The sequence below is a fragment of the Jatropha curcas genome, chromosome 6 (genome assembly GCF_041381405.1).
Source record: "Jatropha curcas cultivar XTBG-Jc1 chromosome 6, XTBG_Jcur_1.0, whole genome shotgun sequence".
In the NCBI taxonomy this organism is placed as follows: Eukaryota; Viridiplantae; Streptophyta; class Magnoliopsida; order Malpighiales; family Euphorbiaceae; genus Jatropha; species Jatropha curcas.
Genome location: NC_143156.1, coordinates 9639459 through 9653520, shown reverse-complemented (window position 1 = coordinate 9653520; position 14062 = coordinate 9639459). Strand labels below are relative to the sequence as shown.

General features: G+C 30.3%; 1 protein-coding gene, 1 long non-coding RNA gene and 1 pseudogene across 3 annotated transcripts; 1 reads left to right on the top strand and 2 right to left on the bottom strand.

Annotated features, from left to right (window-relative positions):
* Nucleotides 1-610: 610 nt before the first annotated feature.
* Nucleotides 611-4329, bottom strand: LOC105629865 (alpha-amylase-like; annotated as a pseudogene). Its single transcript, XR_016321338.1, has 4 exons — nucleotides 3745-4329; nucleotides 3303-3435; nucleotides 1454-2259; nucleotides 611-1091 (listed from the first exon to the last, which is right to left on the bottom strand). The product of XR_016321338.1 is annotated as an alpha-amylase-like (transcript).
* A 154-nt stretch (nucleotides 4330-4483) lies between these two features.
* Nucleotides 4484-5819, bottom strand: NAGK (N-acetyl-l-glutamate kinase). The gene has a single exon (XM_012211485.4). The coding sequence runs from the start codon at nucleotides 5649-5651 to the stop codon at nucleotides 4581-4583; it is 1071 nt and encodes a 356-aa protein (XP_012066875.1). The 5' UTR covers nucleotides 5652-5819; the 3' UTR covers nucleotides 4484-4580.
* A 4884-nt stretch (nucleotides 5820-10703) lies between these two features.
* Nucleotides 10704-12777, top strand: LOC105629833 (uncharacterized). Its single transcript, XR_001046650.4, has 3 exons — nucleotides 10704-11280; nucleotides 11805-11885; nucleotides 12606-12777. It is a non-coding gene; the product is annotated as an uncharacterized LOC105629833 (long non-coding RNA).
* The last annotated feature ends 1285 nt before the right edge of the window (nucleotides 12778-14062 follow it).

Sequence of the window (14062 nt, the reverse complement as noted above, 5' to 3'; positions counted from 1 at the left end):
GATATCTTTCAAACTAACCAAAATAATTTTAAAAGCATAAAAGTAATATAATTCTAATATTTTCTAATTAAAACAATTTATTTGATATCTGGGCCAAGATAAGTAAAAGACTGGCCACCAACCAAGAAAATGAGAAAGGAAAGCGTTTGAAGCATCAGGAAAAATTATACAATAAAACCCTTAAGATAGCCAACCAACAGCAGATAAACTAAACAAATATTCCCAAGTGAGTCCTATAAATTGTCATCTCTCTCTCCAGCAATTTTTTTTTTTTTTTTTTGAATTTCAAAAACTATATTCATATTTTTATCTAGTAGTTATCTATTACAGTAACTTTTATAATTAGCCCCCAAAAACTATACACAATTTAATAAGAATATGGTAGACAATTTAAGGATTTGATGCAAAAAGAAAAAGAACTATATTTTAGAAGATACCAAAAAGAAAAAGTAGATTTTTTTTTTTTGAGACCGAGAAAGTATTAGCTTAATATTCCATATAAATATTCTATATGGAATCGGTTTCACTATATAAGGAGTCAAAACATGAGTTAGAACTTGGAAAAACCTTCCCCTTAAATGCAAAAAATTCTCCCATATGGCACTCGAAGTTTGGGCACTTGACGGAGCATTTTAGCTAGATTTGAATTACTCAGTACTCCTAGAATGGATGGTTCATTTTCTAACAGTAGACATTAAACCAAGTCAGTAATGACAATGCATATAAGCAAAATGTAGATAATGTAACTCCAACACTGCAACGTAGGAAGCATATAAGCGCAGACCACACATTGTCGACAATAAGGATAACTTGCATTTGAAATAACTTCAATCACCTCAAACTTTTCTTTCCTACACAGTGTAATCTATTCCAGAGGCTGCAATTTGGGATGTTGGAGGGACAAGGTTCCCCTTATCATCATTTGGTCCAACCTTGGCAATGATCTTCTCGTCTATGGCAGCCATATAGTGATCAGCATCACTGGCTAGAGTACGCAGAATGCTGTTGGGTCTGATTTGATTCCTGGTTCTGACTTCAATAAGTTTCAAAATCTCCTCTTTCAGACCCAAGTCAAAGAAGTGATCATAGAACTGTTGCAAGAAAAAACATAGGGAAAAGATTACTGCATGGAAGAAATGCCAACTCCTCTTGTTTAAACAACAATGTAATGGCAACAACAAGGAACAAGTGCAGAGGAAAAATCTCACTAGTTTCTTGGTAAGGCCCTATTTGATATGTAAATGAATTCGATAAAATATTGTGAAGATCATTTGAAATTTTATGTTTTCATGTTTGATATTAATGGACTTTCGTCTAACTACAATAAAATAAATTTTTATGCAATGCAATATATCTCAAGTAGACCTGCGCTGTATTCTCAATGAATCCTTGATATCATTTATAATGAGATTTTGAAAGAAAAGCAAGAGTAAACCAGAAGTTGAGAAATTACTATTGATGGGATCCCTGGATGGGTGAGAATATAAACATATCCCTGCATGATTTTGTCCGGTGGGAACGGCCAATGATTTTGTGCGGAATCTGTATCATGATTGTCGATAAAAGTGACAGCATTCACCGGCAACAACCCAATCACTCCAGGAGCTCCTCCACTAGAGCCATTCAGTCGCCACAGCTCACCTTCAACTGCTATTTGTAATATTCCTTTAGTTGTAATCAAACGCCATGACATCCCTTCTGGCACCTTGGATCCATCCCACAATGTCACACCGATGAGCATCCTGGTCGTATTATGGCTTTCCATCATTTCCATAAGCAAGATCCTTCCATATTTCCCCCACTGCAAAACTTGGCTTTTTGTTTGTCATTTATATCTTTGTAAAAGCAGGTGAATATCCTCCGGGCAAAATCAAATCGCCACCCATCAAAACCAATTTCATCCTTTAACCAAATCATCCAATCTGATAACACTCTTTGCACACGTGGGTTTACATGATCAATGTCTGGAGCAGGATTAAAGTCTGCTCCAGTGTCAGGGTTTCCTTTTCCATCAGAGTAAAGAGTGTCATCACTGCAAATGAACGATGGTCCCCAGTCAAGTCGATCACCAGGAGTTCCCCCTTCAAAGATTGACCATATTCCTCTATTGTCTTGCTTCTCTGCACACCTATGGTTTATAACTATATCTGCTATGCGTTTGGATCCCATTCTCATGGAAGGCCCTCATTAAAGTTTTAAATGCATCTTGGTTTCCATACTGTGATGCATTGAGATCATAGAGCCTTCCAGGCAGATAACCTTAAGCAAAAATGAGAGAAATAATTCAAGCAGCAATTTTTTCCTAACAACCTATTGCATACCATCTGGCATAGCATTGCCGGGAAAGCCAACTGCCAAAAAATTTGGCTTATATTCATACACATGGTTATTCAACTTTCTGGGTTTCCAGTTCAGAAAATGTCAAGCTATATCAACACTGATTTCATAAAGAATGGAAAGTAACTTTCAAGTGAGACAATTTGAAGTTGAGAGAAAATTTTGTTGCAAGGCTGAAGTTCAGGGGGCTGTTTATATGTAGAAAAACTATAGTAGTTTTCTAGAAAAGTTTTCCCAAAAAATGAAAAACAGAGTTTCGTGTTCAAGTCTGTCAATTGTCTATTTAGAGAACTAGAAACAGTTTTCTAATTTTCCAAAATTTAACTAAGATTTGAAAAACTTTTCATTTTACAAAAAAGACTTTTCATAATTAAAATCATAATATCTACAACTTTCTTTTTTAAAAAAAAAAACATATTTTTATTGAAAAATAATAAAAATATTTAAATAAATAAATTAAATATTTTTATTTTTTAATTTTATATTATTCTTTAATATGTAATTAGTTTTATTATCACGTAAAAATATATTTACAATTATATATTTATTTTTTAAAAAAATTTACAAAATGATAAAAATTGATATTATTGTTGTAAATACATAAATAAATAAAAAAAATTTAAATAAAAAGTTTCTTAATTTATTTTATAATATTTTATTTATTTAGATAATGTTTTTAAAATTTTTGAATTGAAATATGATTTTTTATTATTTACAAGTGAACATCTTTTCTATTTTTTGTTTTCTACTTTTCATTTTTTAAGAAAACTATTTCCAATAAGTAAACACACCCTTAACTTCTCCATTGCTCAAAACAAGGGCCTCAAAATAATAGTAGAAGATGTTTATAACAGAGAACAAAATAATCTAAACAGCAGCATAAGCATATATTTATTGATATATGTGCAAATAGATTGAAAATTAGACTTGAACATATATACATGATAATTTTGACAAACGCTTACCTTCAGCTGAAACAGAATGAGAGGGCGGAGGGAGCCAAACATGCGTAATGCCAGAACTAGCCAATTCAGGAACAGAATTACTTAAAAAGTTGTACCATCCGCCTTCTGTTTTCCATGATTCCCAATTGAATCCCTAATAATCAAAGCCAAAGAATTTACATATTATATACAAGGTATCAACCATGGGAGGGAGAGGAAGAGATGCTTGCAAGAGCAATACTTTTCGACCTGAAACAAAACCTACGATGATGTCAAGTTGGTCAAGAAGGAAAGGGCCAGCAGAAAAAAGGAAAGTGATGCATATGTAATACCAATCATTTCCTCTAGTTAGGATTTGAACTTCTTGAGCTTTAATTAAGCATAGTCAAGGAACTCATTCTTATAATACATTAAATCATTATTTGTTCATGTTATCATCATAAAAACATGCAGTTGTGAAAACCTGACTTTGAAGTATTCCTTTGATCCTTTCATACTGTTGACTTTTAATTTTCTTTGTTCTGACTGCCAGGCTTCCCTTCATATGCTTGACTTCACCTTTTCTCTGTTCTGATAAATCTTTACAAGCATTAATCCAGAAAACTTTACAAGCGCTAAAACTTTGCCATAAGTTTCTCATCTTTCCCTAGCTCCACCGGTGACTCCTCATGATACAGCATCCTTTGTTCTTGCAACATCACTGCAGAATCCTGCTTCAAAACTTTTCAGAGCAATGAATGCTAATAGTAAGTCACAAAAACTCTTATCTTTTATGTTTTCACCAGGCAATCAAAATCTGGTCTCCAGTCTCCGCATTCACAAACTTCACTGAAGAAGCCACAATGACAAGGCTGATAATACTACCATTTCAGCTGTCCAAGGGTCCGTTTGATACAATGGTTACAGTTAGCTGTTGACAGCTAATGATCAGCAGCTAAACATTAGATGCAAATGCTTAACTGCTAGAAAGGTTAATTTTGTAACCTCTAACCATGTTTACCAAACACCCCAAATTAGTGGCTGGGAAATCAATCGCCAAATGCCAACCCCATCGCCCTCTCTTTTCTCCAAGAAAAAGAAGAGGCTTAAAAACACAACATAAGAGGGCCAAAATCAGTTCTTCTCCTTACTTAGAAACATTTAATGAATGACAAGATATACAAGAAATAAAGAAAGAGTGGAATATACTAATATATTCAAAATTGAGAATATTAAATAGTAATTCATTCCTCTGATCAGTCAAAGTACATGCAATAACAACATCAGAAAAATTACAACAGAAAACAGAAAGACTACATGTTACCCAGTAATCATGGTTCCAATACCTTCCTCTGACATAATCTCATGAAGCAAAGAATGTTCAACTCTACCATCAATAATACTAGCAGTCCTCACTCCTTGAGCAAGTGACCGTACACAACAATTCACCTTAGGAATCATTCCACCAGCAACTTTCTTTTCTTCAATTAATTTTTTCACTCCCTTTATATCAATCTCCTTTACCAAACTCTTTGGATCATCTTTATTCTCCAATATCCCCGCCACATCCGTCAACAAAATCAACTTCTCCGCTCCCAAAGCCGCTGCCAATTCCCCTGCCACCGTATCAGCATTGATGTTGTATGATTGGCCGGACTCATCCGCCGCCACAGATGCAATCACGGGAATGTGGCTGTTATCGATAAGCGGCTGTAGGATAGTGGAATCAACTCGGGTGACTTCTCCGACAAAGCCCAATTGAGCGGAATTAGGGGTGGGTCGAGCCATAAGAAGGCGGCCGTCCATACCGGAGAGACCAACCGCGGTGGCCCCTGCTTTATTAATTAGAGATACTAAATCCTTATTAACCTTACCAACTAAGACCATAGACACAATCTCCATGGTCTTAGCGTCAGTGACCCGAAGACCCTCGTGGAAGAGAGGTTCAATATTGAGAAGTTTGAGCCAGTGGTTAATCTCTGGCCCACCCCCGTGGACAAGCACAGGACGGAGACCAACGCAAGAAAGGAGAACGAGGTCACTTACCACAGAAGCCTTAAGCTCAGGAACTTTCATCGCGGCACCACCATACTTGACGACGATAGTTTTCCCCCTGAATTTCTGAATATAAGGAAGGGATTCCGATAAAATGTCAACCCGGAAGCGATCGGGAGAGTCCGGCGGGGAAGCAGAAGTCGCTGTTTTGTGGGTCGCCGGCGATGATAAAGAAGATGCTGCTTTGATAGTCAAAGAAGGGACGGTGTTGGGAACAGAACGAGGCAAAAGGAAACTGAGATTAGAAGTCTTGAGATTTTTGAGATTTGGAGATTGAAAGGAAGATGAAAGAGAACTTGAAGACGATAGATTGAAGGGTCTGGATGCCGCCGCCATTTTCTTCACCCTCCGCTTCCTTACTATCAGAGCTGTGAGTGGATTTTATAGGATGAGTGGTGATCTAATCTGCAGAACAGCAGAAGTGGTGATGGAACATATTCTTTCGCGAAGGCTAGCGTACTGAATGCTTTTCTTTTTTCTTTTTTTTTTTAGGGGAAACTGAATGCATTTCTCAAAAATTATAAATAAAATTATACACATAAATCAATTATGAATAGTTACATAAAAATATGGGAAAATTACGGTAATCTGTAGTACTTGAAAATGCAACTACTCAATCCTTGTATTTTTATAGATAATAATTCACTTCCGTTAAGACATCTATGTCATTGGGTCCAATTTGTTTCTCAAAACCCATTAAAGGAAGGTAAAAACAAAAGATCACACACTTTCTCAAACTCTTTATAACTAGAGGTACTCCCTCCTGCCCCGGCCTATTTTTCTTGGGCCTACCCAGATTCTTCTTCAATTGAGGTGGCCTGATTTTTTCACTCTCAGGCCTTGGTTCAAATTGTGTCTCAAGTAATGGATGGATGGCCTCACTGCCTGAAAAATCAGAGGGAGTATTTGGTAACTAACTTAGAGAATTTAATTTAATCAAATAAATAAATTTTTTGTTTAATCTTAATGGAATATTATTATATTCTTAACACTAGGAATAAATAAATTTTATGTTTAATCTAAATAAATTATAGTTTTTATAATTTAGATTTATAGATTTATAAATTAACTGTAATTGTTTAGTAACAGTGATTATTATAAGCTTACAAGTTTTTCCTCCGGATAACATTATCATAAAATATCTTAAAGAGATGAATATTCTAATTAGGAAAATTTTGATTTTATTTATTGATTAAAATTGTACAAAATTTTTATTTAAATTGATTATTTTAGTTTCATTAATCATATTATTTTTTTAATTAACAAATCCTGTTTCATTATTTTGCCGTTGCTAAGAGTTGGCAGACGTTCCACAAACGTGTTAGAAACGGAATTTGTTTCCGTTTCTAACGTTATAACCTAAATTGATTTTTCTTTCTGTGCTCAGAGTAGGTTCGACAAACGAGTTAGCAACTGAATTTTTAAAACCTATAACCAAAATTCTTTGGTATAACCAAAACTATTTGCTAAAATTATAACCAAAATTCAGAACTTATTTTCACTGCATGTCTCTTCTCCACTATATATTTTGGTATACTTGCACTTCCTTTTTTCTTTTCTTACCCCTTTTATTTTATATTTTATTAATAAAAGTTTAAATTTTATTTGGATGGTAAGATTAATATTTGTCAAGATAATATCTTTTTATTTTTTTTAATTTCAAGAATTTTAATGGAAGTAAGATAGCCATGAAAATTTCAATATTCAAATTATAATATAATAAATCATAATTTTTTGCATGTATAAGAATTCTAATATATATATATAAAAGGGAAAATGAGGAGGGAATAACGTGATTCCCGATAGTGCCCTTAATGAAATTTAAGATATGCTAAAATAATCTTATTTATGACCAATTATAAAATTTTAATATTTAAGTTTAATATTTTATTGTAATTTTAAATATTTTAACTAGGAGAAAGATAAGGACAAGAAAAAAAATAAAAATAAAAATATTTTTCAACATACATTTTCACATAATTAAACTTTTAAAAATTTTTAAAATAAAAAAAAAAACCTTGACCTGAATAAAATAAATATGTAAATTTATTTTTAATTTTTTACGAATTAAAAAGTTTGACAAAGCATTATTTTGAAACAAAAAACCTTGACCTGAATAAAATAAATATACAAATTATTTTTAATTTTTTTACAAATTATAAGCCTTGACAAACCCATTATTTTGAAATGAAATAATGAGAGTATTTATATAAATAATGAGAGTATTTTGATTTTATTTATAATTTTATATATAATTTTCTTTCAAATGCTCTCATTTGTATAATGAACATGTACTTTATTCATTCTAATGTGTTTGAGTATTTTAATGCCATTTGAAAAGAATATTTAGAAAAAATGAGTAAGTGTTTGGAAAATTATATGGATTGTGAATAGGATGGTGTTAAACATAGATTTGTTTAATTAATATCTTCCTCCTATAAATTTGTTTAATTAAAATTTCTTTCCTATGGCCAAAATAAACAGATACATATGATGGTACGCTTTTTAAACCTAACAATCCTATTATAAGGGTCGGACAAAAATGAATGTGTATAATATTTCTCAATCTTGCTAATGACAACTTAAAAATATGTTATTATTCACTAATTAATCGAAATCAATAAATAATTTGAATAAAAGCTGGTGAGGAACTTAAATATGTGTGTAGATAAATAATAGGTTTGCTAATATTATTAAAAATATCTAAAAAATATTTTTAAAAGAATTTAATAAAATAATAATAATAAATAATGAAGATTTTTAGTTTTTTATTTCTATGTGATTTTTTACAATTTGATTGGATATATCTTTTTAAAGTAATTTTTGAATAGATATTTTTATATAATTAAGTCATTGAAAATTTTAATTTTTGAATAGTATCTACCATTTTATATATAATCAATTCTCATATATATCTAAATCTATAACGTGTATAAATGTGGGAAAAAAGAGGGAATAATGAGTTTATCAAATTAATATTTTAAATATATTAAGACTTAAATTAATATTTTTTAAAATTAATTTTTTAAGTAGACATGTAAATATATTAAGACTTAAATTAATATTTTATAACAATAGTATGTTGTCAGTATATTAACCTTATTCTCAATATAAATCATGTTTTAACAATATTATAAAATTTAGATAATGTAAGAAAAAATTATAATGAATATTTTAATATTAGAATAAAAATAAACCAGTATAAACGAGTAAATACTGAGCAATAGCAACGTGTATATATATAAGTGTGAATGAGGGAGGAACATTGAGTTCCTAAAACGCATCTATAGATTTTTAATTTATTGGTTGATTGAATAACAATTTAGTCTTATTCTAATTAGAAAACTTTTAATTTCTTATTGATATTTTATTAGTTGATTAATTAAAAATATCATTAAAAATAATTTAATCCTATTTTAATTAGGAAACTTTTGAAATTCCTATAAAAATACTATGATTTAATATCTTATAATTTAAATATATTATAATGAAAGACATTAAATTTATTAATCCCCTATTGGTAGCTTTTTTTATTAATATTATAAATTTAATCTCATTCTAATTAGGAATTTGACTTAATCTTATTCTAATTATGATATCAATATTATAAATTTAATCACACTCTAATTAGAAATTTATCTTTTAATATTATTCTAATTAGGATTTTGTCCTATCATACCACTATATATACATTTGGTTTTAATTGCTTTTGAGTTTTGATTATCAAGAATTTATTACTTTGACTATCACGAATTATTACATTAAGCTTTGTTAATTTAGAATTATTAAGTTTTTAATCGTGTCTTCTTTTTGCGGTAAGTATAATTTTAACTTTCACTATTTATAAATTAATAGAATAATTTTTATTTATATTTATTAAATATGTTCTAGCAGTTATAGGAAATTTAATCTAATTCTAAATAGGAAATTATTAAAGATTTTAATTTTATTGCTTGAAAAACAAAGCTAATTTAATTATTAAGGATTTTAATTTCCTATTTAAATATATATTTTATTGAATAAAAGAATAAATTATATTATATATTATATAAGATATATATAGTAACAATTTAAAACTTTAAGGATTTTAATTTTATTGGTTGAAAAATAAAGCTAATTTAATTATTAAGGATATAAATTTTCTATTTAAATATAGATTCTATTGGATAGAATAATAAATTATATTATATATTATATAAGATATATAAGGTAAGAATATAAAACTTTAAGAATTTTAATTTTATTGGTTGAAAAAATAAAGGTAATTTATTTTTGAATAAATAAATTCATTAGTTCAAAAAAAGTAGTCAATAAATATCATGGACTTTTGTGAATATGGTTTATATTAGTTAATACTAAATAATATTTAAATTAATACAAAATTTAATAAACTAATCAAATATATAAGATTTCTAATAATAATAAATTTATTAAATAAACTATATATATATATATATATATATATATATATATATAATCAAATATATTAGAAATCGTAACCGAAAAATTCTATCCAATTTTAATTAGGAATTAAAATCCTATTATAGAAGTTTTGATTGAATCCAACATTAAATTTATTATATTTATAATTTTACTGCAAAAGGACTTAATTATTTTATATTAAAAATTTAATAATAATTAAATTTATAAATTATAAATTGAAATTCTTTTTTTTTTCTCATATTTCATTTTGTTTGCTTTGTTAATATTATTAGCTACATTTTGTCTTATGATTCTCTTGAAGGTATTAATTATTTTATCCTTAATCTGCTAAGTAAATTTCTTGATCAATTTTCAATTAGTATAAATATGTTAATTTTTTTAAAAAAATTATTTATATTATGATTATAATTTTTTAACATTTAACGCTTCTTCTTTTAAGTTGTTGTATGTTTTTAGTTTAAAATTTTCTTATACTTTGATTTTAAGATGACATCTATTATTATGATAATAAAGGACAAATATTTAAATTATAACTCAATTGAAAATTAAACCTATCAAATAACTATATTTTCTTTGGCTACTACCGAGAATTTTTTTTGCTTTTATTATCAATACGTCATTGAAGACTCTCTACTATTAAGAGGTTTTTTGCTATTACTATATCGAAAACTTCTTACTTTATTATTATTAATGAAACAACCCGAATTTTTATTTTCAAAGATTTTCCAATTAAATTTAATAAACCAACAGTCTGGAAATGTGTTTAATTAATTAAATGCAAATTAATAATTCTTACAGTGATAAACCAAATCGAAAACCAATTGAAAAATCAAAAATCAATGGAAAACCATGATTTGAACCGAACCAAAAATTGAATCGAACCAAACCACCCAAACCCTTCTAGAATTTTCCCTTTTTCTTCATATTTCCAGCGCTGGCTCCATTTCTCCTTAAGCTTATCTGCGTTTTTTTTTCCAGTCACCGGCGAACCACCTGCGCCATCAACACATTGCCGGCACCATCCCTCTCTCCTCTTCCTCTTGCTCTCTTCCTCTGTCCCTGTCTTAGGCTAGCGCGAAGACCACAGCAGAGCCGCAGCGAACCGCGACGCCACCAAGTCGAGGCGAACCTCTGTTGCGCGCCACCAGCTGCTCCTCAGCCAGATCGCGCTGCCGCTACACAGCCCCTTCTCCGGCCTTCGATCGAACGAGCGCAGCACCACCACAAATTCCAGCTCGTCGCACCGCCACCATCGCCTCGATCTGTTGTGCCACAGCTCCACCATCGCTCCATTGCGTCTCCGGCAGCCAGGAACAGGCTCTGCGAGCCTCTGTCGCACCACCAGCGATCTTCTTCTTCCTCCAGCAGGTCTGTTCCGCCTTGCCTGCGGCCACAGTTCGGTTGCCGCTGCTCTAGAACGATTCCGGCCACCCACTTGCAGTTCCAGTGCGCATAACTCCGATCCGGCACGTGTAAATCTCCGATCTAGCGAAATCCGACAAGAAAAAAAATTATACTTGGGGTATAAATCAATTTTTGCTAATTCTCAGAATTTATTTTAGTAATTTGGGTATAATTTAATTTAGTAATTTTAGTAATCTTGATTAGTTAATTTAATTTAGCAAGTTTGATTAGTTAAATTAATTTAATTTAGTGTTGATCTACTGATTAATTAACATCCTTGATTGATTAAAATGAAATTCTAGTAATAAATGAAATTGTTGGGAAAGTATGATTTATGGAATTAAAGAAGAAAAATTTATGAATTAATGTTGATATGGAGGATATGGAGGATGGGAATAATTGACCGGATTGATTGCCCGATGGATGGGTTGTAAGAACTTGATAGATGATTGACCGAGTTAATTAGGTGGATAGTTGAATTTTAAGGGAAATGTTGTCGAAATTTCGGTAGAAAATAAAATTAATTATAAAAATTAAATTACTTATAGAAATTAAATAATTTATAGAAATTAAAAATATAGAATAAGATTATTAGAGTGAGAAATAAATATTTTGTCTGATGTAATTATTTTTCGATGTCAGTCTTAAATTCCTTAGATCGCTCGGGTCTGTCTAGTGCTCCTCTCGGACATAATCAAAGCTAAAGCTTCGTTCTCCACCACTGTGAGTAATAATAAATAATGCATATCAACAGTGTATTTGCATAATATTATATTTTTATATATTTACATATTTACAATATATTATAAGTATTTTCTCATAAATATTATGTTATGATCACTATAATTATACTTATGCATAATTGTGCATTTGGATGAAATTGGTGTATTATGATAAATGAATTGTTTGATTATTTGTGATGTGTATATACTGTGCTCTGTTTGTGTGGAGTTGGAATGAAGTGGGTCACCATGGGTTTGTGAGGACGGTCGATAAATATGGATCTTGATGAAATTATGAAATTGGACCGTCGGTCGGGTAAATGGGAGATCGGCGCCCCCGTGTGCACCGGATGATATGATATGGATGATATGGAAAAGAAAAGAGAGAATGTAAAATAAAATTGAGAGGACTGGTCAAGTGAGGATTAGACCGGTTGGCCAATTATGGGGGATTGGCTCCCCGGGTGCACACGTTTGAGAGGATGGGCTGTTTGAGAGGACGGTTCGTCTGGGGTTTAGGTGACGTCACTGATTGATTTCCACGTGATGTGACTATTTGAAGGTGATATTGTTTGTGGGTGCTGATATGATGGCATATGAGTGACTGTTGTGTGTTTATTCAATATACTAGAGTGCATTTTGCTTGCCTGTATGTGATGTGTATTATTTATTATTATTCACTGAGTTGCAAAACTCACCCTCCCCCCAACAAATCTCTCAGGTACTAGGAAGTAGCCGGTTCGATTGAAGCTCTGCAGTCTTCTCCGCAGAGTTACAAATGTAAAATTTATATTTTTGTTATTTAAAATGGGTTGTATAAATTACTCTACTATCAGATTATTGTTGAACTCCGCAGTTATAGAATTGTGTATATTAAATTGGGTCTTACCGTACACATCACGCTAAAAATAATTTATCGTGTAATTAATTACAGGTGAACTAGTATGCCCATATTGCGAATATAATTTAATGTGAATAGGCCCTGGTTAAATTTTATTGATGAATTGAGATTGGGCCAGATTGATTAATATATTGATAAATTTATACCTAAGTTATATGGGCTTAATGTTCATATGAAATCGGATGACATATATAGATAGAACAAATTAGGCTTACTACGGGTCTCGGGGGCTTTAAGCTTATCTGGGTCCTAGTGTCGGTCCGGCTCATGGAAACGGGTCGTGACAATTAATGATTGAGGTACTAATTTTAACTTTTAAAATTTTTTTTTTATTTTGGTATACTATAAAAAAAAATTTTGAATTTGATTACTAATAATTTATATATGTATTTATTTTTATATATAACGAGATCTTAGATCAGACGGTTATTTATTTTCAACTTTGTAATTATTCCATTTTGTCAAAAAAAATCCATTGTAAAAACTTATTTAAATTTTCATCAAATGCTAGATATGTATGATAGTAATTTGCACCCATTTTTATACATATAATAATTATAACTAAAAATATTGAGTTTTATATTGTCTTTGTAAAAATTAATAAAAAATATATAAAAGAATAAATTATAAATAATCATTCTAACATGTATATTCAACGAGTAACAGCGTGCATCACACGATCTTAGAATACTAATATATATAAAATTCTATTAGATAGGATGTGAGAAATATGTACATTTACATTATGAGACTCCTGACATATGGGATAAGAAATTTTACTAAACCTTTGACCTAAAAGTTTAAATTATAGAACCTAAATCTTAAAATAGTAAACCATAAATTTTAAAACCTTAAAACTTAAATTTTAGATGTTAGAAACTCTAAAGCATTAATCCTAAATCATAAGCTCTAAAACAATAAAATCTTAAAAACTTAAACATTAAACTTTTTTTTTTAAATCATCGGTATCCCGACCCTATTACTAGGAACCGACTAAATCTGGCTCGGAGCTTAGTCACAGTTAAGACTTTTCGCCCCTCCCTGTAGGTGTGTTTAGTGAAAATCGAACCCAAAAGCTCTTCTCATATGCCTAGCCTGTATTATCAATTGAGCTACAGCCCGCAAGTTTAAACATTAAACTTTAAGACCCTCAAATCTAAATTCAAAATCCTATATCTGAAACCCTGAAAAAAATCCTAAAATCTTAAAGATTAAATTTTATTTTTATTATTTTAAGGATGTTAGAAAATGGCGCAACTATAACGGTTTAAATTTTG

Excerpts from the sequence above, each read along its gene's own strand:
- NAGK (XM_012211485.4), bottom strand. The coding sequence starts at position 5,651 with ATGGCGGCGGCATCCAGACCCTTCAATCTATCGTCTTCAAGTTCTCTT.